This window comes from Athene cunicularia, assembly GCF_003259725.1.
Source record: "Athene cunicularia isolate RWA chromosome 15 unlocalized genomic scaffold, athCun1 chr15_part1, whole genome shotgun sequence".
Lineage (NCBI taxonomy): Eukaryota > Metazoa > Chordata > Aves > Strigiformes > Strigidae > Athene > Athene cunicularia.
In genome coordinates, this window is record NW_020799121.1 from 5,079,154 (window position 1) to 5,104,345 (window position 25,192).

Below are 25,192 nucleotides of genomic sequence, written 5' to 3' on the forward strand. Positions count from 1 at the left end.
GCTAATAGTCCATTTTTGAACTATTGCTGACTGATTGGCAGATTCAGGAGCAAAATAGAAAACCCCAGTTCTATGCCTTTTTGTAATACCTTGGTGTAGGTGGTAGTTGGATCACAGGGTTGTTTCCCACCACCTCTACCCCATGCCCACAAAATTAGTTTAGATGAGATATGAAATCTGGTTAGATTACAAGTTAATGGAGGGTTGTCATACAGTACTAGTCTATGCTCAACACTTCCCCCCCTCCCCTCCTCCCAAGTAATGTGGACTTTGTTGACTTTGTAGCCCTCCAACATTTTTATTTTCCCATTGGTACTCACATTGCATCTGCTGTTTTGCACGGCTGTGTGACACAGCAGATCAAGGAACTGATCTGGCTCCTGGGAGGAAGGAGCCTTTTGAAAAGGCTTCAGTTTACACAGCACAATGCGTAAGCACACGGAGAAGAGTGGGATAGAACAACAGTGGCCTTTTCACAGCAGAAAAGCCATCTTAGATGCACATCAAACTAGAGCTTCAGAGTACTGTGTTTTCATCCAGCCCTTTATAAACCTTTTCAGAAGGCTATACCTTTTCCTGAATGATTTGATAAAAGCATTCTTGTCCTAGAGGATTTTACCTTTACAAAACCTGTTTCTATCTGTAGATTATATGTATTTCTAACAACTGCATGCAGAAAAAATATGTTCTCTTCCCAAGCTCCCTTTTGTTTTGCAGCTCCTTTTCATAAATGGCACAAATCCCATCCATGCCCTTTCCACAGTATCGTGATCGGTGTTTCTAACTGTTCTGAAATTCACACTTGCAAAAAGAAACTATATAGAATGGAGTGAGATTAAACTTATTTTAATTAAGCAAGTGTACCTTCATTTTTAATGTATAGAATCATAATGTGCAGCATATTGTTTTTAATATGAATATGCATGGGAGCTAGAATTATAAACCTGCGGAATTTGAAAGTCATGATGTAAAGCAACTGGCTAATTCCTAAGCGCTACCTTTTAGCTGGGATGCTTGTTGAGACTTCAAATGTGTTATCCAGCTGAATAATAGTTACTCAAGGAATGCTGCTAACACAGCTGTTTTCTTTTAATTTTCCTTTCCCTTATAATGGGAAAAATGTTTAGCATACTTTGTTTTGCCATTTGAAAAATTGCATTTTAAAGAGTTGTAAAGTCTGCCAATTAAAACTTAAGAATGTAGTATTTCTAGAGTTTGCTTTATTCAGGAAGATGTATTCTCTGTTTGGGAATCTGGTTCTTGAGACTCCTGTGCTTACTGCTGTGTCACATTCCAGGCACCTTTTGTGGCTAACAGTAGTTTCAGGAATGATCATCTGAGGTCGGACAAAAAGTCCATCAAACAAACATCCTGTCTCTGAGAGTGCCTAGTAAAGAGCATGAAAACAAGGGATATTGTGAGGGTGGCTTCCCCCTGAATATTGTCGTAGTCTCTAGTGATTTGTAGCTTCGTATTTTGAGCTATAAAGGGTATTTTATTAGTGTTGCATTGATTTTTATTGTTCTTTGGTTTGATCTTTTTGTTGTGAACCTGTCTGCCAAAAAAATGCTTTATCATATTCTATTGAAGGACATTATACAAACCTCCTAATATTTGGTGGCTTAACTATCTAAGAGTTGTCTTCATTTTTATGCTTAAGCAAACTTTCAGTCAAAACTGAGAAGTGTTACATTGTGCTGTGTTTCCTTAACTTTTTTTTTTTTCCTCCTTGGTGTTGAGACATTAATCATTTTGTCTGTGAGAGGGGAAGACTCGGTTTCTATCGTCAATCATATGTAGGAACTTAAGTTCAATTTCAGCTTACCAACCCTGCACAGTAGTGCATTTGTACTTTTCAACATTCTTCCATAGACACACAACTAGTCAAATATGTACTTCTTAAACTGATGGAATCTTTAACAGAAGAAATGTTGGCTATGCAGACTTCTCAGCCAGCTGTCTTAAAGCTGCTTCTTCCCTTTCTTTCAGACTAAGAGTAATGATGACCTCTTAGCAGGGATGGCCGGTGGTGGTGGAGTGACAATGACCAATGGTGTCAAGGCAAAGAAGAACACTTGTGTTTCAGCAACGTCTTCAGCTTCAGGGACGACCATGAACAGTCTGGAAAATAAACCCAAAACTATTGCAGGTAAATGGATATGTTGATGCTTAAAGATGGTAGTTGGGTGGCTTTTTATTTTCCTACTATCTGTTGAAGATCCAAGCTGCCTAATGAAGCAGTCAGGAAGGTCACGGCCAAATCAAACACCTCCTGTGCTCTTTTTCTGTTTTTAAATAATGTAATTGCCTTTTTGGAGGGTGTTCCTTTTAATTTTTTCAGTACTGATTAGGCAACTACTACTATATAAAACTAGGCAATACTATTAATCTAGAGAATCATAATTCATCAAAATCATTTCATTTGTCTTTAAAAATCCATGCCACAAGCACTAAATCTTCTAAGATGTGACCACTTGTTGCAGTTACCATTTTGGGCATTCTGTATTGCTTTATAGAAATAAAGTAAGAGAGCTTTCAGAAACTGTTTAGAAAAGTGAGACTATTTTAGTGTGTTAGCAATATGGATGAAAATGTGTCTTGTCTTCCATTGCTATGTTTTGAATCTAGTACTGCTTGCAAAGCTGTAAAGCATCTGAAAAGAAAGTATTAATAATCTATCCTCATCTTCATGAAATGAGATGAAAATGCAAAAAAACCTTAACTTTGATTTTGGGAATCATAATATGCAATCCATCACTTAAAAGCTTGCATTCAGTTCTACTGAAAAGAGACCAATTTGAACTTGTAGGAATAACACTGCTGCAGTTGTACAATTTATCAGAAGCTGTTGAAGACAGGAAACTTGCAAATGTTAAACTTTAAGGTCTAACTTGTTTTCAAAATACTGGTAAAGCACAGCAATTGGTAAAGCATGTATCAATTAAAGTATAACTTCACTGATTCATGATTAAAGTTGTATATATGTATTTTATGAAATGTAGTTACCAGTGTGATTCAGAAAATCAGCCACTGTATTGCTGGTACAAAATACGCAATCTTGTGTTACAGATATTGTATTTTAAATTAATGTTCCAACTTTCAAAAAACATATAGGTACAAGTTCCACAACTAAGCGTAGCACTTCATCTGGAAATAAAGAGTCAAGCTCTTCTAGAGAAAGAATACGTGATCGTTCTCGTTTAAGCCAGAGCAAAAAGCTGCCTTTGACTGGGCCAGGGACCAACGATACACTACTGGCAAAACGCTCCCGTAGTCGCACCAATCCAGAATCGGATATTCGAATGAGCAAGTCCAAATCAGACAATCAAATCAGTGACAAAGCTGCATTGGAAGCAAAGGTGAACGATCTTTTGACATTAGCAAAAACTAAAGATGTGGAAATCTTGCATCTGAGGAATGAACTAAGGGATATGCGTGCTCAGCTGGGGCTTAATGAAGATCAGCTTGAAGGTGATGAAAAATCTGAAGAAAAAGAGGCCATTGTTGTCCATCAGCCAACTGATGTAGAGTCTACGTTGCTACAGTTACAGGAACAAAACACTGCCATTCGAGAAGAGCTCAACCAGCTGAAGAATGAGAATCGCATGTTAAAAGACAGACTAAATGCATTAGGCTTTTCTTTGGAACAAAGGCTGGACAACTCTGAAAAACTCTTTGGCTATCAGTCTTTGAGTCCGGAGATTACAGCTGGCAACCACAGCGATGGTGGTGGTACTTTGACATCTTCGGTGGAAGGTTCTGCACCTGGATCAATGGAAGACTTGTTAAGTCAGGATGAAAACACTTTGATGGACAACCAACATAGTAATTCCATGGATAATTTAGACAGTGAGTGCAGTGAAGTTTATCAGCCACTGACATCAAGTGATGATGCCTTAGATGCTCCATCATCTTCGGAGTCTGAAGGTGTACCAAGTATAGAAAGATCTAGGAAGGGAAGCAGTGGCAATGCAAGTGAAGTGTCCGTAGCTTGTCTGACAGAACGGATACATCAGATGGAAGAGAATCAACACAGTACAGCTGAAGAGCTCCAAGCCACACTTCAAGAGCTTGCTGATTTGCAACAAATAACACAAGAACTAAACAGTGAGAATGAAAGACTTGGAGAGGAAAAAGTAATCCTTATGGAATCTCTGTGCCAGCAAAGTGACAAGTTAGAACACTTCAGCCGTCAGATCGAGTATTTTCGGTCCCTTTTAGATGAACACCACATTTCCTATGTAATTGATGAAGATATGAAAAGCGGTCGCTACATGGAGTTAGAGCAGCGCTATATGGACCTTGCAGAGAATGCTCGGTTTGAGCGAGAGCAGCTGTTAGGTGTTCAGCAGCACTTGAGCAACACTTTGAAGATGGCAGAACAAGACAACAAGGAGGCCCAAGAAATGATAGGGGCATTAAAAGAACGAAACCACCACATGGAACGGATTATTGAGTCAGAGCAGAAAAGCAAAACAGCAATAGCATCTACGTTAGAGGAGTACAAAGCCACAGTAGCCAGTGACCAGATTGAGATGAACAGGCTGAAAGCTCAGTTAGAGCATGAAAAGCAGAAAGTGGCTGAGTTGTATTCTATACACAACTCTGGAGATAAATCAGATATACAAGATTTGCTGGAGAGTGTCAGACTGGATAAAGAAAAAGCGGAGACATTAGCCAGTAGTCTGCAAGAAGAGCTGGCACACACTCGCAACGATGCCAATCGATTGCAAGATGCCATTGCTAAGGTAGTGTTTAAAACAAACTTGTATTTTAACATCCCATATTCACCATGACTTACCGTTGTCGCTGTAGTTCTTTTAGAAGTAAAGGATTAACTAGGAGGCTAATGGGATTACAGTAATGTTAGGACTGTTTACTTTCTTTTAACCTCTGTTATGAAAATGGTGAGGACCTTTTTTAAAAAAGGTGTATGGATACATTCAGCCACAGGGTAACCGTTGTGTTACTTTTTTAAAATGTTGGTATGTGAACTGCAACATATTTCAAGGGCCAAACTTGAACAGTATTTAAGATACTGTATGAATTTTGTGATTAAGTTACATGTCTTCTGCAGGAGTTTCAAGAAGTTAGTGCTGAACTAGTAGAAGGAGGATGTCACTGAGAAAGTACTGGGAGTCAAAGCTTGAAGTGATAACCCAGCTGTTGATGATTCGTAGGACCTTTCACAAGTGTTGAGAGAATATTTTAAGTTTCGGCTTCTTCAAATTAATTCAGTTAACTTAGATTAAACTAATGATAAAGAAAGCAGAAAAGTTTCTTCTATCTCCAATAAAAAAATGAGTAATTTTGAGGTAGACATTTTAACCTAATTTAATAAATACATATTTTAGTTTTAAATTTTTTAAAAAATATATGCTTTTAAACAATTATTAAATATGGCAAATATGCATAGGGGTTTTTTTACTAATGATCCATCCAGGAGCAGCTTGTGTGTTGACTGGGCTTTGAATTGAAATGTGCATTTCTAGTGCTAGAACAGCTATTTTGACTCAAATACAACAATTTATCTAGTAAATATGTCTAGTAAAAGTATCTACCATAATTTAATGTAAAAATAAGAAACAAAATTTTTTAATAACTTTAAGTATGCATGTAAAGGTATATCTTTCTCATGAGAAAAATCTATGTCAAACTTAATGTCTGCACTATATATTAGTTGCAAATCAACATGTTAGTCATAATCACCAGCCAGTTAGAATTAACCTTAATTTGGGAGAAAAAAAAAATTTAATCATTTGAGTTGGGTAGTGCTATTAAAATAAAAAATACTGAAACAGATGATTTAAAGCAGGGCATTTTGTCTATTAAAATTGGTTCCTGACTGTGGTGACCCACCCGTAGGCAGAACCTAATTTCTCTTTTTCTGACAGCCTATTTCTGCTGTTGGGTTAATGTTACTGTGCCTCTTGTTACTTACATTGCAGTCTCAGAGGCAGGATAAAATAGCCTTGCTGCTCCTGAAAGGGAGAAGTCTACTACCTCTTCCTTTCCCTGTTACTTTTAAAATTCAGTTCAATAGCTTGTAAGACTCTTCTTGGAACTACTTCAACTCTCATACAAATGTGAATCCTGCTACTTGCTTAAGGAAATTAATCATCTCACAGGTCCACCAAGCACTAAAATTGATGTGCACAGGAGAGCTGGCTCTTTTTTGGCAAGAGAAAGAAAGATCAAAGAGCTTCCCCCCCACAACCTCCTCCCTTTTCCATGGCAGCTAGATGTTAAATTGGATCAGCTGCTCATGAAATCACAGCCTTGGTACTATGGTATTGTTGCTTCACTTGAATACAGGATACTGCTGTTAGAGTAACTGGGGAATGCTCATAGATTGAGCTTGGGCATAAGAGTTTAACTCTGGCTCAGGAAAATAGTTGCACTAGAACAACACATTTTTAAAGGCTTACATTGACTTCTTGTCCCATACATTTTTATGGTTGCAGACATATATTTTAAGTATGGTAGTTACAAAACTAAAAGTGTGTTTGAAAATGCAACCACTTTAGTTTTTTATAAGATATATTTTTTTCAGGTTGAAGATGAATACAGAGTGTTCCAAGAAGAAGCCAAGAAACAAATTGAGGATCTGAATGTGACTCTAGAAAAGCTTCGGACGGAACTAGATGAAAAAGAGACTGAGAGAAGTGACATGAAAGAAACTATCTTTGAGTTGGAGGATGAAGTAGAGCAGCATCGTGCTGTGAAGCTTCATGACAATCTCATCATATCTGATTTGGAGAGTAAGTGTTATGGGTTTCTATTGTGAGAGAAATGGTAATTGAAGAACAGCTGAAGTAGAATGCTGTAAGAATGAAAATCTTCACTTGTCTTTCATATGTCTGAATTCAAGTCAGACAGGGCTTTGCAGAACCCTTATACACTAGGGGGAAAAAAAAAAATCAGGTTGGCTTTGCTTTTCCAGTCCCAGTAATGGTGTGGAAATGAAAATCTGTGAATTGAGAATATCACATCTGATAATGCTGTTTTCAAATTGTTTTTCAAAGTAGAAGTATATGTAATTACAGACTTAATAATAGTGTGCTCCTTGTGCATTTTAGAGACTGGATGATTGATCTAATGTTTTGATGGTGTGTTTTTTAAGAGTACTTTCTCTTTTGAGTGCCCAAATATTAGAAGTTACCAGGTAGCTTGAGAATGTTTTTGATTAATGATTTACTCCACCTGAAGAAAGGTGCTTTTAGTAGAAAAATATGGGTGAATGAAGGCCCCAAAAGTTACAAGTATTAGAGCTGACTTGGCAATATGGATGTGTTGTATATCTCTCTGTGCATATTTGCTCAAATCATGAAACTGATCTGTGAACTTACAAATGAATCTGACAGACTTCAAGCAAGTAGACTGAAACTTTTTCTGTTGACTGTTGCCACTGTACAAGAAATGGTTGGGGCTTATAATGAAATTCATGTTTGCTGTGTACTTGTCTAGCTCTCTGTGCCTTACTTCCCTCTCTGATCTCCAAGATCTGCTCAGACATTCCTACCACAGTCTGGAATTCTGCAATTAGTCTCCATCTAAATGAGAACTTAGGCAACTGTACGCTGGCAAGCTGTATTTGCACAGTGCTACTTACAGAATTCAGATATCTGCCATTCTTTCATGGTATACAGAGACTAAACAAGATAGCAAAAAAACCAAAGCATGATCCCTCTTAACAGCAAGGGAAATAGAAAGGATTTTAAATTGGTCAGCTATCAAGGAAAAATAGTGTCTTAAGCAAGCTAAATTGTTTATTCAGCTGAAGCTCAGTGTCTTCAGACATATGGCTGTCAGCTTGGTTTCCCTAAGCAAGCCTTCTTTATCTTGAAAGATAATCACTGTTTCTCTTCACAAAATTGCTTTGGGTTTTTATTCTGCAATTTTTTTCTTGCTCTTTCTGTTCCAAAACCAAAGACAGACATTTACTTGAAAGCAGGAGCTGAGGCACATGATCAGTGGCTGTGACTTTGTTCCTTAAGTAATTTTGTGACAAAGTCTTAAAATGTTGAACACTTTTCTTTGCATTGCTTTGTCCATTAACAGAAATACATTAATACAGAAAACAGCACCATAGTCAAGTAAACATTTAGGTATTTGCCTAGTAATACCTGATGACAAGGCAGGTCTAGTTTTTAGATGCTTCTGCTATGGGGGTACAAAGCAGCTTTCAGATATTTCACTTAAACTGGTAAAAATTCAGGCAGAGGTCTGCCTGGGCAGAAATTTTCAACAGAAATTACGACAGTCATGGTTACTCATTGCTCTTGAAACAGTTTGGAAAATTCAACTGTACTAGCTGATGGCCTGATGTGATCCTTTAGGGAAGAAAAATGAGTATTTTAGTTATAGGCAAGAGGGACAGTGACATCTAGTGGCGGTAAGGAAGGATGGCACCTGAAGAAACAGCATATTTTTCTCTGACCACTTTAAAACACTGTTCATTATGGATTCATAATGAAACCCTGTACAGGAGTTTCTTGGTGGTGGTCTCTGTGACAGCAAAGAACAGCATCTCAGAAAATCTGGGACTTGGAGATAGTACATACAACATATAAAAGACAGAATTTTAATAATTTGTATTAAAATGACAGAAAAGCACATCTTAGTAGTAGTAAGTTATGCTGATCAGACTTTTGGTCAGTTCTGATATTCTGTCAGGCCAATGTACAGTGCTTATGCTTTTAAATGTGGAAAATTTAGTGTAGGTAATATAAAGCACTAGTTGTAAAAATGGTGTTTTTTTCAGCCTAAATAACCAAGTGTAATAAAGATCCATAAAGGTTTTCTTTAGTCAGCTTTTATTTAAGATATTAAAATATGAGGAAATCTAACCCACCCCTTACGGAGAGAATGCAGAGTTACAGGGTGATTGAAACTGATGGCAAGATATCTGATAAATGACAAGTGATAAGTGATAGAAAACTATTACTTAAAGAATTCATGAAAGACAGACTTTACAGTTAGGAGACAGATGCTTTATAAATGAGGTGGTGAGTGTTCGCTCAACTTCATGGTTAATTAACACTAAATAGCAATAATGGAATGTGAAGTGCTCTAGCACTGGTGCTTAGGGCAGGCTTCGTTGTGGGCTTTCCAAACACCAAAAAGAAGCATAATGAACATACAATGAAACATTTTTTACAGTAATCTGATTATTGAATTGTCACATTTTAGCTGTTAATATATCTGCCTGCAAAAGCTGGGATCTCTTTGATGTGGACAGTGGGATGCAAATTGCACTGATTAAAAAAATACAGTATGTCTCTGATGTCCATCCAGATGTGACCAGAGCTGTAGTCAGCAGCAGCTGAACTTGTTGCTGGTGGCGTGAGGAGTTTTAATCATAGTACTTCAGTACTGTGTAAGAAAAAGTGTAAGAAATCTTAACCTGTATGTTTGATATCCTCCCTAGTGAGCTGATGAAACAGCCTGTGGTGTGTAGGTAGCGGGGTGGACGGGAGGGCCTGGGGCAGGGCAGGGCCGGCGGGCCTTGCGCTAGATGGCGTGGTTCCTCTGCTTTTTGCTTCTGAGCGGGAAAACTCTCAGTAGTCAGGGAGCTAAACTGGCATATTAGTCATTTTAAATGACTAAGGGGGAAAAAAAACGTTATTCTTTCAAGCAGTTAATAAAGAGTTTGTGGGGAAATTTTTTTAGAGAATTTTCTTTCCTGATTTGTGGAAAATGGATATTTTTAGGTTAGTTTATCAGTTGTCAGATGTTTCTTCTGAAGTCTGAAAGTATTCGTTGTGTATTTATTTAGCACGAGGTACATGTGCTAAGCATACCCATTCTCTTAATCTGTGACTAAGTCAGTAAATCTTTTAGACAAAGGTAGGTGAGCAAGAAGGTTGATATCTCTAATGTTCAGTGAGTAAATTGTTCTTTTATGGAACTGACAGTTTTTAATTCTACTGTATCTCACTTTGAAAAGTATCTTGACAGCAGTTGTGAAACTGAATTTCTACATTTATATTTAGGTCTTCTTTACCATAGTGTTGAAAATGTCACTTGAATGTTAATTTTCTAATGGCTAGTACTTGGGGGGGGGGCTAATGTTGGACCCTTAAATTCAGCTTGCTTGCTATGTAGACCTGTTGTCTGTGTGATGAGCTCAAAAGCAAGATTGATATGCAAGTTTCCTGAGCTTTGGTATATTTGTAACCAGTGCCTCTTCCTTATATAAGGAAGCTATAATTCTTACATTAACTGTAATGCTGGCACTACTCTGGGTAGCTGTGATTATACTGAGATAGCCATTTCTATGCTAAAAAATTAAAGTACTATCCTAGTATAAGGCAAACCAATGTAACTAGTACAGAAACTGCAAGATGCCCATTGTGGATTTCCCTGTGTTGGGATTACTTGTTTTAGTGTTTCTTATCAGGAATTGTAATGTCATGTTTTGAAACTATTATGTATATCTGGATATTGCAAATCGTCTTTTCCTTTTTTTTGTTTTTCCCCTAGAGGCTATTGAAATTAAACAGTTGAATGTTGATACTCGGTTTTATTTCATAGCGATAAATTCTAACTGCTAATTCGAATTAGTAAGAGTTACAGATACAGGATACAGTGATACTTTTTCTCTGGCAGCCTCACAAAGTTCAGATGATATCTAAGTTTCTTCGTCCTACCTCCAGCCCTAGTTGTAATGCTTTTCTTTACCATTTGTAGCCTGCATTTCCATAATTAATTTTTCTACGTTTTAAAAAGCAAGGCCTTGTCAAACTGTGATTTAAATCAATATAATTTTGTAAAATGGAGACTTAATTGAATCATGCAGTAAAACACAAGCAGCTAGCTGTTTTGTTTGCCACTTTTGATTATCCTATTCATTCATCAGAACAGTCTCCTTGTTCTTCACTTGCCCTAAACAATAGTTGCCCCTCCTTTTTATCTTGGTTCTGTTTCTTGTCTGTGCTCCTTAAAGGAGGAGACTCGATAATGGTAGAGGAAAAGTACCTGTCCTATCGTACTAAAAATTGCATCACCTACAGGTGGAAGGGGTTTGTGTGTTAATCATGGAGATTGTGAGGATGCAGAAAGGAAGGATACTCTAAGGCAACTGTACAGAGAAATGCTGGCTATGAGCCTATTTTGACTACTTGAATTTTCAGGCTGTAATTGATGATACAATGCAAAGAATGGAGTTCAGGCTGTAAGAGGTGTAATCATGTATCTTAGTCTTAATGTCTCACTACTTTTCAAATTCAGTTGCAATTTGGTAGTTTTGTGTTTGTTTGTTTTTGAAATCTCTTCGATTTGATTGGGGGAGAGCGGTTTCCAACAACTTCTGTAAAGTGCTCTGTATTGTTTATAGTAACTGCAGAATATTCAGACCATTGTGTTTTACTTCAAAGCATAAATGTACTAAAACTTAATGGTGCATTTCATATCTCAAAGGCTCAAAACAATGGCATTACACAAGCTTTAACTCTGGATGCATTTATAGTTTCTGGTTTGTGGTTATTTTTAAGTGAACTGTAGCTTACTTTTAGTAGTAGAACAAATTTTGTTTTTAAAAACACATTTTCTTTGAACTGTCTGAGAGAAAATGGCAATTTGCTAGATTTTGTTTCAGAATGCTACTAGAAACTCTAGGGCATGTTGACTTGCTATCACTGTTGAAAGTTACCTAGTTTGCAGTAGGTTTTTTTAGAATGTGTTTAAGGGAAAAAAAGGTGGGGAACAGGAGTGACTTCTATAACTTTGACCTAAAGGTGGTATCTTGGTGCTAACTTTAGCTCAAACAAATTGTGTATACAGACACAAGCTAAAAATTGGAGGGCTTTGCTTGAATAGTAGTATAAGATTTGAGTGGTCTGCTCTATTAGGCCTATTTTCAAAGCTTAAAGATCAGTTGGTCACATCTTAATATGTGCAGTCTTCTGAGGAGGAGGTAAATACAGAAATGTTGGTCCAATTTTAGTGTTTCAACTTTTCCAAGACTGAAAGGTTGTCATGTTTTTAGGCCAACGGAGGTTTATATCATTCTTGTAAAGAAATCAGCTGTGGCATTAAAAGCCTCTGTACTTGGGACTGTTGAGGCAAAACCTGAGAATTTCTGATGAAGAAAAACCAAAAGGAATTCCATGGCTGAAAAATTGAAGTGTTCTTATGAGCATAGTTGAAGCTCCTGTATGTACACATTAGCATGAATCAACTTAAATTTGTTCTTAGTCTTTGTTACATCTGATTTAAATATTTTTGTAATGCTTACTGTTTTCTATTTATCCTGCCATAGCCTCACTTTTATTGCTAAGAATAGCCCTTAGAGAAATAACAGGAGAACTGAAGGTATAGGCTTACTTAGGAGGACATTGGTAGGTACTGGTAGAATAGTAACTTCGAATAAACCCTGGCTTAATGGTTTTCCTGAGACCTGATACCTAAATAAAAAGAACTGGAAAGTTTTTTCTTCTTAGAAAATGAGAGCCACAAAACTTTACTGTATCTATCTGGTTTTATGAACATATGTACCTATCTTCTGAATATTCATATATTTACTATACAGTTCCTTATATTTTTGTCAAGGTTTTGTATTTTGAACATCCTAAATATATTGGGCACCTTCAGTCTTTTTGTGGAAAGAGCATTGCTAATATACAGGAAAAACAATTATTCACAGCAGGTCTTGGAATAATGAACCTGAACAAAAAACCCTGTTCAGTTGGCCCATCATTTTTACAATTTGGAAATACCTACATGACCCTATAGAAATAAAACATCCTAGAATCCAAGCATCAGTGAAGTGACACACATAAATTAGAAATTTATGCTGTGTTGCTGTTCTTCGTTAGTTGCCTAGTTGTAAGAATGGAGTAGTCAATCACATTGTCTTTGTGTATTGAATAAAGTAAGAAATTAGTAATAATTGCAGTCAGATGCCACATGAGGAGTTGGTAGTGATCAAGCTGCATGCCCTTTTGTGCAGCTGCTGGCAGATTTAGGGACCATCTCTTCCATAATATGATCTCATAGACTGTTTGTCCCTTGCTGTAAATATAGTTTGCTTCAACTTCAGATAGTAGCTTGATAGACAAGAATGTAAGATTCCTGGGGACAACTAGAATTTTATCCCAATTGAAGGCATGGCTGAGAGTGTAATGTCAGCTGCTTTGTAGCAGGGAGTAAACTGTGAATCAAAGGCTTCGTGTAGCTGCATCTTAGGTTTGAAGAGAGAAAAGCCCCCAGGCATCCATGTTTTTAGGATCTGTCTATGTTAAATTACCTACCTAATTTATCTGCTCTTTCTTATTGCTTTGTCATTTTAAGATTGTGAAGGATAGAGAAGAGACTGGAATTTGTTTAAGAATTGAGTTTGCTTATGCTGTTCACATTCACTAGTCATGGAGAAATATGTACCTGTTGACATGTTATGTCAAATTATTTCTGCTCATAGTATTTTTCTCCAGATGGCACTGGTTATAAAAATGTTTTTTCTGAGTAAGTTTCTAAAAGCATTTGCAGGTTTTTTCAGTCACTCTTTTTTAAGTAAATAGATCCCTGACTAATATCTTACAGACAATTTTACTTTCTTTCCAGATACAGTTAAAAAACTTCAGGACCAAAAGCATGACATGGAAAGAGAGATAAAGAATCTTCACAGGAGACTCCGGGTAGGTTAAAACCTAAAAACTCAAAAAAATGTAAACATGGAATGTGTCATAAGGCCTGCATGTTTAACTGTGGAAAAGATAATATGATTAAATATAATACCATTAAAATAATTACTTCTGAGAGACAGGCATCATATTGGAATATATTTACTAACCTACAGACACTAAAGAATTCTGAAAAATTTTCAGTGTTGCAAAGATGTGGCATTGGGCTTAGAAGAAAACATTCCTGTGTCTTCTGACCTGTAGTTTAATAATAATTTTTTTTCCACTTCACTTTGAACATTTTCTTTGTTTCTAGTAAAAATCATGACCTTAAAAGTCTAGTTATTTCCAGAAAAACTTCTGCAATTTAACTTGTAAATTAGGTTGTGCCTAATGCCAGACATGAGGGCCTTTATCATGCCTGTAAATTGTTTCCTGTAACAACATAGGGAAACTATGAATAATAAGGATAAATTTTATTTTTAACTTCAGAATTTTTATTGCTGCTTTCAATTTAAAGTTTTATTTACTTGTAGGAGGAGTCAGCAGAATGGCGTCAGTTCCAGGCTGATCTGCAGACTGCAGTGGTTATAGCAAATGATATAAAGTCTGAGGCCCAGGAAGAGATAGGCGACCTGAAGCGTAGATTACATGAAGCTCAGGAGAAAAATGAGAAGCTCACTAAAGAGTTGGAGGAAATAAAGTCACGCAAGTATGCAAAAGACAACAGGGATATTGTCTCTTTTGTAGGGGAAGGTACAATTTTGGAAATCCAGTATCTTAACTATTATTGAGATTCTAGATTTTTGTAAATCCTCTCGCTGTGAGGGTATGTGTTTTCACAAGCTGCTTTTACTCAGGCTTTCAGGGGTTTAAATAGGTAAACTTCTAAGAGCAATACTTGTTGGTTTATACTGTGTACTTAATCTGTGCAAGAATATTCAGTTTGGTGCTTCTGCAGGTTGAAGTGAAGGATTTTTCCCATTTAACAGCTGGACATGATTTAACTCCCCTCAGTGTGAAAAACAAGCTGTGTTTACTTTTCTGTACCATCAGTAATACTTAGTGCTGCCAAAGCTTTTGGTATGGTTAAAAATACAGCTGGATTTTCATCTGAGAAAAAACCTTCATCTAGTTCTGCATATAACTTGTACTGTTTTCTTTCTACTGATAATTGTTTCCAGGAGTAATTAGAGATGTTTTGTGTATAAAAACATTTTAAATTAAAAAAATTGAAACTGTGATATATTGTGACTTGAATTAGGTGCTAGAGTTATTTAGAAACTGTGTTCTATGTCTTTCAGAAGTATTAAAGTCCTCAAATCCATAGCATAGGAACATCTTAGACAACACCAGTTGAGTCCTGACTACATAGTCTCTAGGGATTGAATACACGTGTACCTTCCAACTATAGTAATTATGTTTGTGACATGTAGATACTAAACAGTTCTTTTCCATGTGGATGGGCTTTTACAGGATACATTACACTTATCTCATTCTGCTGGATGCTGGGTTAATGCAGGCTATGAAACTTGGGGAAAGGCTGATGGTAGGAAGAGCAGACTGGTTGTACTGAAAATAGCAGATTACCTGGATGAATGAGTGGTGGGTCTAAGATATCTTATCTGAAGTAAGATCACAAAACTAAGTAATATGAACTGTTCTTAGTAAATACATTTCAGCCAGAATTGTAATTGTTCAATTACTGCTTGCAAGGGAACCTTTGAGTTTACAGTTGCACTTTTGAAGGTAGAACTGGCTAGCTGATTCCAGTCAGTATATACATTATTATCTATACACAAGCATCTCTTCACTTTGATTTGCTGCAGATGAACAGCAAAGACACAATTAAATCAGATTCCTTGGAAGTGGTGTAGCTACTGTATTGGAGGGAAAGTGTTAGGAAAGTGTGTTACACTGTCTGAAGCAAAAATCAGTCAGTATTTAATTATTGCAGAATGTAGAAAAAAGGTTGCTTCAAACAATTCTTGTGAGTGACAGTGCATACAATAACCACCATAAATATTCTGTACTAAAAATCTAATTTTTTAAAAAAATTAATTCATATGCTGCCTAAAGATGTATGCCAGAGATGTATTCTTACCTCCTTAGTATGCATTTAAATTGCTTTCTGTTTATGCAGGTGGAAACAAAATTCTCCCCTCCAGGAGGATTATTTTCATGTGAAATGGTGAAATCCTTAAGGCTAGATTTATTTTTTTTTTTGGATCCATGTTTATATGTGTGTGTGAGAGATGGGAGCAGGAATAAAGCCTTTCAAGTATTGATTTGATAGACCTTTCACCTGGTGCTTAAGCTCTCTTGCTGACAAACAGTAAGAATTTACAGTGGTAATTTAGGTTGATAATTTATTCCTAAATTACAGTGGAAAGAAAACTTCATTAATGTAATGACCAGTTTTGACCATAGATTTTAATTTGGCTTCAAATTTGTGTTGATTTTTTTCAGACTTTGCATGTTAAAAATGTTTTTTAAATGTCTTAAATGAGCTGCATATTGATTTCAGGCAGGAGGAAGAACGTGGTCGAGTGTACAATTACATGAATGCTGTAGAGAGAGATTTGGCGGCTCTGAGACAAGGAATGGGCCTGAGTCGCAGATCATCCACATCCTCAGAGCCAACTCCTACTGTAAAAACACTCATCAAGTCATTTGACAGTGCCTCCCAAGGTAATTATTTTCAATCAGTGTAGTGGCTGTGCCAAGTTAGGATTTTGCATATGTTGACATGGACACTTCTAATGCCTTAGCTAATTCAGAGGTAAGTTATTTTGTTGTACTGTCATGACCTATAAGTGATGGCTGAAACAAAGCAACTTCAACTGGATTGCACAACAGAACATTCACTGTGGTTAAGTGTAAGCATCCTTTTTTTTTGTCTTTGTTTTTTCTTTATTGTCGCATTGCCAATGACTCATATACTAGATTAGATGCTTTGATTCAATGCTCCCTTGTATTAGAAATACATAAACACATATTACAGATAATTATAGCTGGAAACACAGCTGATTTCAGCCTGACTATTAAAATGTGAAGTTAATGTGCCAAATTAAGCATTCTAAAAGCCATGTAATAACTAGAGCTGAGTTTGGTTTTTTTAATAATTTATATTCTTACAGTCAAAAGTGCTAATGAAAGTTAAAAATAAAATCCAGCCAGTATCACCTATTAAAAGATACAGAGAATATTTTCTAAAATGAAAATAATTTCCCTGTTGAGACAATGGACTTTACTGTAATTCTGATTGTAGAGACAGGTGCTGTTGTCCTTCTCTATAGATGAGCAGAATGTGAATTGAAGTAATTATCCTGAAATAAGAAACACATGGGTTTTGGCTTTGACTGCATGTGAGACCTTGTATGATTAAAATATTTCCCTTGCTAGGTCTTTGGGTTTTGAATGTAATTCACAATGTATCTTTAAGTCTCTGATGCAAAAAGGCGTGGCCTGAAGTAGACTGTATTGCCAGAGACACTTACAGTACCATACTGTGCAAGGCAAATCTACTTTTAATTGCTTATAACCTGAAAATTTGTTAAAGGTACAGAAGCATCTCCATATTATTTGGCGATTCTGTAAATGGTTCTATTTCTATGCTTGTTCTCTTTATTTATAGATTCATAAAATTTAGGTTTTTATAATCTGTTGCTGGATAAAGGTGCTTTCTTGCCAGAGTTAGTTTGGTAAAATGATAAATATCCTCTCCCTTCTTTTTAATCTTATATTTCAAGCTAGTATCTGCTGCCTTCCTCAGCATTCATGTCTGATCATGCTGTTAAATAACCAGATGACTAATTCACCAATTCAGTTTTTGTCTGTTTCCATAGATTTCTAAACATGCTGTTTAATCCCAAAATTTCAGGGATATAATATCTAGTACCTGTGGACTTTGATTGGAAACTAGAAGAGAGGAGCAGGTGATAAACTTTATGTTTCTTGTCTTAGTGGCAGGAGCCTGCTACCATCTCTTTAATTATTTGGAGGTCATAGAACTAGTAATGCCATCATTTACATCTGCCAAGGTAATAGTACCCTGCACCTTAGCCTTGTCCACCCCCAGTAGATTTATGCTTTTACTGTGGATTATATATTCAAGACAGAAAATGAATGTAATTACAGAGGAGTAAATGTGTAGGCATACTTTTAAACGATTTTGTAGTCAGTTACTAATTGAAATTCTGAAAGTTGTGATCTGGTAAAACTAGTAATGTGAAGTACGGGGTGAGAATTTGCTATAACAGCCAGTCTCCTGTTTCAGTGCAATGCTCACGATGGCTTCTTTCCTGTGTTTCTGCTAGTTCCAAGCCCTGCTGCTGCCACGATTCCTCGCACTCCCCTGAGCCCAAGTCCCATGAAAACTCCCCCAGCTGCTGCTGTATCTCCTATGCAGGTATGTGGTTTATGACTGCACTTAATCCTTGTTTGTAAAGAAGAGCATGTGGAACTACAGGTGGTAATGTACAAATATTGGTTGACTTTGTGGGGAAATAAAGTGTTGCCTCAAGTAAGTAATTATTAAAATATTCAGTCTAACAAAAGAGCCTTTCACTGAGAACCATGTTGTAAATATAAGATTTGGCATAATTTGAAAGTTCTTGTTAAATATTCACAACTACTACTATTCCTGTGCTACTGGGAAGCATGGGAGGAAAACTTTTATCTGCATTCCTTAGTTTTAGAGTTGCTATTTGTCAGTTCTTAGTCCTGTGCCTGGCACGGAAACAGCAGTAATCCCCCTTCAGGCAGTGGACTGAGATCTGTGCAGAATCTGTCAGCAGTCATCAGTATAAATGTAACCCATGTTGTACGGGCTTTTGCTATCAGACCTGGCCAGAGAGGAATGAAATAATTGTGAATTGATTATCTTTGTTCATTTTGTACTCACTGAGAGTTTGGCTGGTTGGTGAATGTACTATGTATTTTTGTCCTGTCCCCTCTGAAGCTTTGTCCATTATTCAGCTGCTGCAGGAGCCTAGCTACTCTTAAGATTGCATCATCAGTACTCTGATGCTCAGCTTTATAGGTCATTGCTGGTTTTATTATCTCACTAGCTGTGTGAAGTGAGATTTTGGTAAAAGCCAACAAGTTTAAGGACAAAGCAGATGGGACCAGATTTTTTCCAGATTCACAAAGAAAGATCAAAGAATGTACTATATGTTTTACTCTTTTAATATCAGTGATTCTTATGTTGCCTTCAAGATATTGCTAACTAGGAGTACCAAACTTGATTTTTACTATAGGTCAGGATAATGCTATGATAATAAGTCCTCTGTGGGAACTGAAGAATCTGTATCCCTGTTGGCTTTTAGTGCTCAAGGAACAATACCTGGAAAAGACTGACAGTTCTCCTGTGCTCAGACTAGTGCAGCTTTTATTAATTTGAGTGGGTTTCATGAAACAAATAGCCTCAAAGCAAAGAGAAAGAATTAAATCGGTTTTGTGAGAGCTTCTGCTGCTTCTGTAGCTCAGTCACTCTTGACAGCAGTTTTCTAAAGAAGTTAAATGTGACAAGTTCTCTGACAAATGCTTTGTTCCTGTTGATTTGTCTTTATATTTCTCTTTATTTCTGTGCTCTTGTAGGAAGAGGAAAATAATCTCATGTTCTAAAGGGCTAGACTAAAGTTTTTGCAGACAGAAGACTTTTTGATGAAGCCTAAGGCTTATTTCACTTTATTTACCTGTAAATTAACCGTGAACCAAAGTAATCTCTTGGAATACTGCAAACCTGCTCAGGTTTACAGCTCTTGTTTGATGTTCTTGACCTGCCAGATTTACTTGAATTTTGAATTCAACTTCTGGTATAGAACCAAGTCAATAACAGCTGGATACTCATTAGTGGGAAACATTGCCTGAAAAACAAAGGGGAGGGCCTGTAAATGAAAACAGCTTCTATTGTCTTTTTGAAGATAGGTGGTTTTCTGAAAAGTATTTGTAATTATCCAGAAGGCAACTGGGGTTTGTGACCTTAATTATGTAAATTGCATTTAGAGAATATTTTCTGCTCGAGGAGAAGGGGTTTGGATAGAAATGAATTTTCATCATCTTTTTCTTTGTTTTCATGTTACTACCTTGTTTTCTACTGTTGCGTTCTATACAGATTTTTTTCTCTGTGGTTTTTGCTCTCTTGCAATTGAAAAGCAAGACTTTATTAACTAGTCACTATGTGAGTTGTCCTCTTGGCTCCCACCTTACAGAAGTTATCCATGGCTTAGGATCTTGAGGAAAGGTGGAAGGGGTGATCTCTGGGTGATCATTATCTCAGTTGCTTTTAAATGCTATGACAGGAAATATTTATAGGGATACCTGCTGAGAAAGTGGCATAATTTTGATATTATAAAATGGACTGGTTGCAAAAAAGATTCTCCAAGTACAGATGCATCATGTGCCCTTTCCAAGTTATGCTTATCGCTTAATTTTTATGTCATACTGTGTCATGAATTTTCTCAGTCTTGGAGAGGTTTTGTTTCTTTTTTTTTTCTTTACAGTAATATGTGTATGTATGAGGAGATAGATTCTTGGATACATTTGTGCAACTGAAAACAAGCTAACCAACCCCTTTCTGGCTTCAAATCCAAGCCTGCAGCAGAACATAGTTGTTATTTACCATAGTACTTAGCAATGCTGCAAAACAGTTTAGGAAGAGAGGTATGAAGAGAATGTTCTTCAGAATGTAAAAACAACCCTGCTGGGTTAGCCCAAAGCTTAGCTGGTCTGGTATGCCACTGAGAGTGACCAAAACAGATGCCTAGGGAGGAATATTAGTACAAGGAAGCAGATCTGCTGCTTTCCCTGCATACTTTCTTTTTCTATTTCATAGCTGGAGGACTGGTTTCAGATTTACAGGCCATCACTGAATGTCCTGCTTTGCTTTGAGCATATAAACTCTCAGGGTCTGTGCAATTTCGGGTCAAAGACTTCATATCTTAACTACTTATTATGAGAAAGAACCGTGTGTGTTCTGAAATTGCCATGTGTACTTGAACTACTCTTCATGTGGCATGAAGTACTTACTGAAGTACCTACTGAAGTGCAAAGTGATGAAGAATAGGTACCTGGGTTGTGGTTGAAGGTCATGTTTCCTTCCATAGCCAACAACAGACACAATGATGAAGAGTCAGAAGCAAATCATTTGGAGTTTAAGGGATTAGTTCATCCTGCCATAGTTTTGTCTCAAATTTGAATTGTAAGGTGTTTATTATACTCTACTTTTTGGTCTCGGTTAGTTCCTCTTCTGGAGTTGTTATTCATCTTATGAAAAAATCATCTTTGATTGAGTTGTTGATGACCTTAGCATCTTTATCTGTTACTGTAGTTACATTATACAAAGATTAGTATGTAGAAACATGTTATTTAACTCTGAACAACTTCCTTCATACATCACGTAAAATCTGGTCCTTAAAGTTTCTACTGTTTTCTGCTCAATGTAGAATGAGTAAGAGGATCTACCTCAATGTAGGGTGAATAAGAGGATCCCAGATTGCAAAAGCATCTATAGTGGTTGCTGTCCCATTAGTAGCCTCCATGAATGGCCTCAAAAGCATGTGATATCAATGAACATTTGATCCTTTTGTTTAGTGTTGAGGAGTTTGAACACTGGTGTAAAGGACAAATGGTCTTTAGCAGTTAAGTGAGTTTTAGGATGCATTTCAAGTTGAAGAAATGTATTTATAAAGGATCTGTATATGTTTGATTGTACATGAGATGTATTTTGTTTTGCAACTCAAATGATGAATGCCTGATCTGCAAATTCAGCAAAAGCTTGCCCAAGCAGAAAGTTTCTAACACTTGTAAAATATTTCAGGATAGTTTTTTCTGAGAGACTAGTACACTACTACTACTATATAGAACTAGATAAACTTCGGCTGGTTCATTTTCCTCTAATTTGCAGTGTATTAGTCACTGCTTTATATATCATTACTATTTATATGTCATCAAACATATTTGAGAGGTTGTGGCAATCCAGTGAAGTTTCCACTGACTGGAAAAGGGGAATCATGACCCCTATTTTTATAAAGGGAAATAAAGAGAACCTGGGGAACTACAGACCAGTCAGTCTCACCTCTGTGCCCAATAAGATCATGGAGCAGATGCCCCTGGAAGCTGTGCACCAGAAAATAAGGAAGTGATTGATGACAGCCAACATGGCTTCACTAAGGGGAAATCGTGCCTGAAGAATTTGGTGACCTTCTATGATGGGGTTACAGTGCTGGTGGATAAGGGAAGAACAACTGACATCATCTACCTGGACTTGTGCAAAGCTTTTGACGCTGTCCTGCACAACATCTTTGTCTTTAAATTGGAGAGATGTGAATGTGACAGATGGAGCACTCAGTGGATCAGGAACTGACTGGATGGCTATACTCAAATAGTTGCGGTCAGCAGCTCGATGTCAAAGTGGAGAGCAGTGATGAGTGACGTTCCTCAGGGGTTGGTGTTGGGACTGGCACCGTTCAACATCTTTGTTGGACAGTGGGATCGAGGCACCCTCAGTAGTTTGCCAACGACACCGAGCTGTGTGGGGTGGTCACACGCTGGAGGGAGGGGATGTGCCATCCAGAGGGACCTGGACAGGCTGGAGAGGTGGGGCCGTGCCAACCTCATGGAGTTCAACAAGGCCAAGGGCAGGGTCCTGCCCATGGGTCGGGGCAATCCCAGGCACAGACACAGGCTGGGCGAGGAGTGGATGGAGAGCAGCCCTGCGGAGAAGGGCTTGGGGGTATTGGTGGATGGAAAACTGCCTGTGAGCCAGCAACGTGCGCTCGCAGCCCAGAAAGGCAGCCGTGTGCTGGGCTGCATCCAGAGCAGTGTGGGCAGCAGGGCGAGGGAGGGGATTCGCCCCCTCTACTCTGCTCTGGTGAGACCCCACCTGGAGTCCTGTGTCCAGCTCTGGGGGCACCAACGTCAGAAGGACACAGACCTGCTCGAGTGGGTCCAGAGGAGGCCACAAAGATGATCAGGGGCTGGAGCAGCTCCTGTGAGGACAGGCTGAGAGAGTTGGGGGTGTTCAGCCTGGACAAGGCTGCGGGGAGATCTTAGGGTGGCCTTCCAGGAATTAAAGAGGCTACAGGAAAGGTGGAAAGGGACTCTATCAGGAGGTGTAGGGATAGGATGAGTGGTAATGGTTTTAAATTGAAAGAGGGGAAGATTTAGATTAGATATAAGGAAGAAATGCTCTACTGTGAGGGTGGTGAGGCCCTGGCACAGGTTTCCCAGAGCAGCTGTGGTTGCCCCTCCCTGGCAGTGTTCCAGGCCAGGCTGGACGGGGCTTTGGGCAACCTGGGCTACTGGAAGGTGTCCTTGCCCAGGGCAGGGGGGTGGAACTAGATGATCCTTAAAGTCCCTTCCAACCCAAACCATTCTGTGATTCTGTATGTTACTAGTGGTAATTGTAATAGTAAGATATGTAATAAGGAACTAGTAGCAGTGAAAGTAAGTGTTCTCTGCAGTGTCAACAGGAGCAAAAAGACAAACAGTTCATTTCATAACAAGGAGACAAGACCAGTACACAGCAAGTTATCAGCTGAGTAATACGACCACTTTTTGACAATATCCATAAAGGATGTTTGTTTTTAAGTGATATCCAGAAGCTGAGAAAGTGATAAAGGTATATGGTTATCCAGCACTCTGCCTGTACTGTGCATACCTTTGTTTCCTGGCTGAAGTTCTATACTATCCTGTCTTTGTAATGACAATCCCAAACTTGACCAAATGAAATTTTTTCGTTTAACCTCATTATCTAACTATTGTAGCTGTTTCCTTGGGGGAAAGTGAAGGGATGTGTGTGGAACAAGATGGCTCTCACTTTGGTACAGTCCTTGTCCTTCACTTTAAAAAAAAAAAATAAAAATTCCTAAGTGGGTAAAGTGAACTTTAAAGGTAGTGCAAGTTTGAAATACCAGCTCTTTCGGGAAGCTATTGTAGGTACTTCTGACATGGCTCACAATTGCAGTCACTTTTCATCTCTATATTTAAAGGAATTATCTTTGTAGTGTATATGCAGGACTTTTGATACATAAAGTGATTAAATTCTTCATGCTATATGTTGACAGTTGTTTTCTCCATTTGATTTTTAGCACAAAAACATAACTTTAGTTTGGCTATAAATTATTAATAAGTAGCCCTGTAATCTTGCTCATGCTAAAGGATGCTGGAAAGTATATGCTGTTGACTTTTTTTAATCACAATTCTGAATTTGTCTGTCTTGCCTACATGATTTGGCATGAGAAACATCTGACCCTTATCATCTTAGGAAGATAAGGCTCACGTAATCTTGGTCCAGATGGAGAGCTGAAAGAGTTTTCAGGATAAACACATTACTTGACCAATTGTGATAAAATACTGGAAACTAATAGAAAGTACAGGGTGAGTAAGGAGGTACTATAAGTTGCAAAAAGCTCTTTGAAATTATTAATTTTTTTAAAAATAGTTCTGGACAGCCTTCCCTGAGTCTGCAGGATTGATTATGAGTATCACTAACAGTAAGGGTAATTATTACATTGTACCATTCACTTGTGTGATGCCAAAATGCTTATTCCAACGCTAAATTGGTTTGTGCAGGATTTAACACCTCTGTGATCATGTACTTGCACTTTAAGCTGCCAGAAAATGTCCGTTGCTAAACGTTTTACGTAAAACTTGAAAAAAATCAATTTGTAGCTAGTTTAGAGCAGAACAGAAATTAAAGTGACCCGAGAAAGAAAAGGTAATTATATTTGTATTTTATTACATATTTGACAAATAATTTTAAAATGTATCTCTCTAGTTGTTCACAGCATCTCAGTTAAATAAGTGGTCATAAAAGCTATTGACATTCTGAATTAAAAAAAAAAAATAAAAATTCAGTAGGTTTTCCTTAGCAATGAGTAGTTTGTGTCACTGCACCTAATCCACCATTATCCTAATTTTCCAGGAAAAGACACAAAACTATTAAGGCATATGTTAATAACAGAAATTATGCACTAAAATCTTGGCTACATATAGGGGGTTGTATTAGTTTAAATAAACACATCAAGTTTAACCAGAACAGGTTTGTACAAAGAAAATTTAAATGAAGGTGAAAGTTAATGCAAAACCTGCCACAAACTCAATTTGCAACATTAGTTTAAGGAAAATGTTTCCATTTAAAGAAGTAAATGTTACAGTATCGATGCATAGTGTGTTTATATATATTCAGATTGGCAAAAGCAAGTGGTAAAGAGTACACACCCTTTTTCACTAAGTATTTTTAAAGGTTTCTTTATTTCTTTGTTCTTTTAGATCAGTAATAATGTCATATCTGAGTTTTGAAAACTGATTCTGCAATTCCATATTTGTTTTTTTAATCTTCAAATTATGTTTGACACAAGTATTTGTCCATTTCAGAGGCATTCTATAAGTGGACCGATCTCAGCTTCAAAACCCCTTGCTACTCTGACAGACAAAAGACCAAGCTATGCCGAAATCCCTGTTCAAGGTATTGGTTCAAGTTCATTCAAACTTGGGTTTTAGCAATGCTATTAATTTATATTTTTTTTAATAATATATTTTAGTATCCAAAGCATTACCGTATT

The 25,192-nt window shown here is 37.3% G+C and overlaps 1 protein-coding gene across 2 annotated transcripts in view; it reads left to right on the forward strand.

The window, feature by feature from the left end:
* Positions 1-25,192, forward strand: part of SPECC1L (sperm antigen with calponin homology and coiled-coil domains 1 like) — a 69,340-nt gene that overhangs the window by 18,421 nt on the left and 25,727 nt on the right. For both annotated transcript variants that reach the window (XM_026859636.1, XM_026859635.1), the window contains exons 3-10: positions 1,990-2,149; positions 3,115-4,748; positions 6,554-6,761; positions 13,564-13,637; positions 14,159-14,334; positions 16,150-16,313; positions 17,942-18,033; positions 25,005-25,095. In XM_026859636.1, coding sequence (XP_026715437.1) covers positions 1,990-2,149; positions 3,115-4,748; positions 6,554-6,761; positions 13,564-13,637; positions 14,159-14,334; positions 16,150-16,313; positions 17,942-18,033; positions 25,005-25,095 — 2,599 coding nt within the window. The remainder of the gene's footprint in view (positions 1-1,989; positions 2,150-3,114; positions 4,749-6,553; positions 6,762-13,563; positions 13,638-14,158; positions 14,335-16,149; positions 16,314-17,941; positions 18,034-25,004; positions 25,096-25,192) is intronic.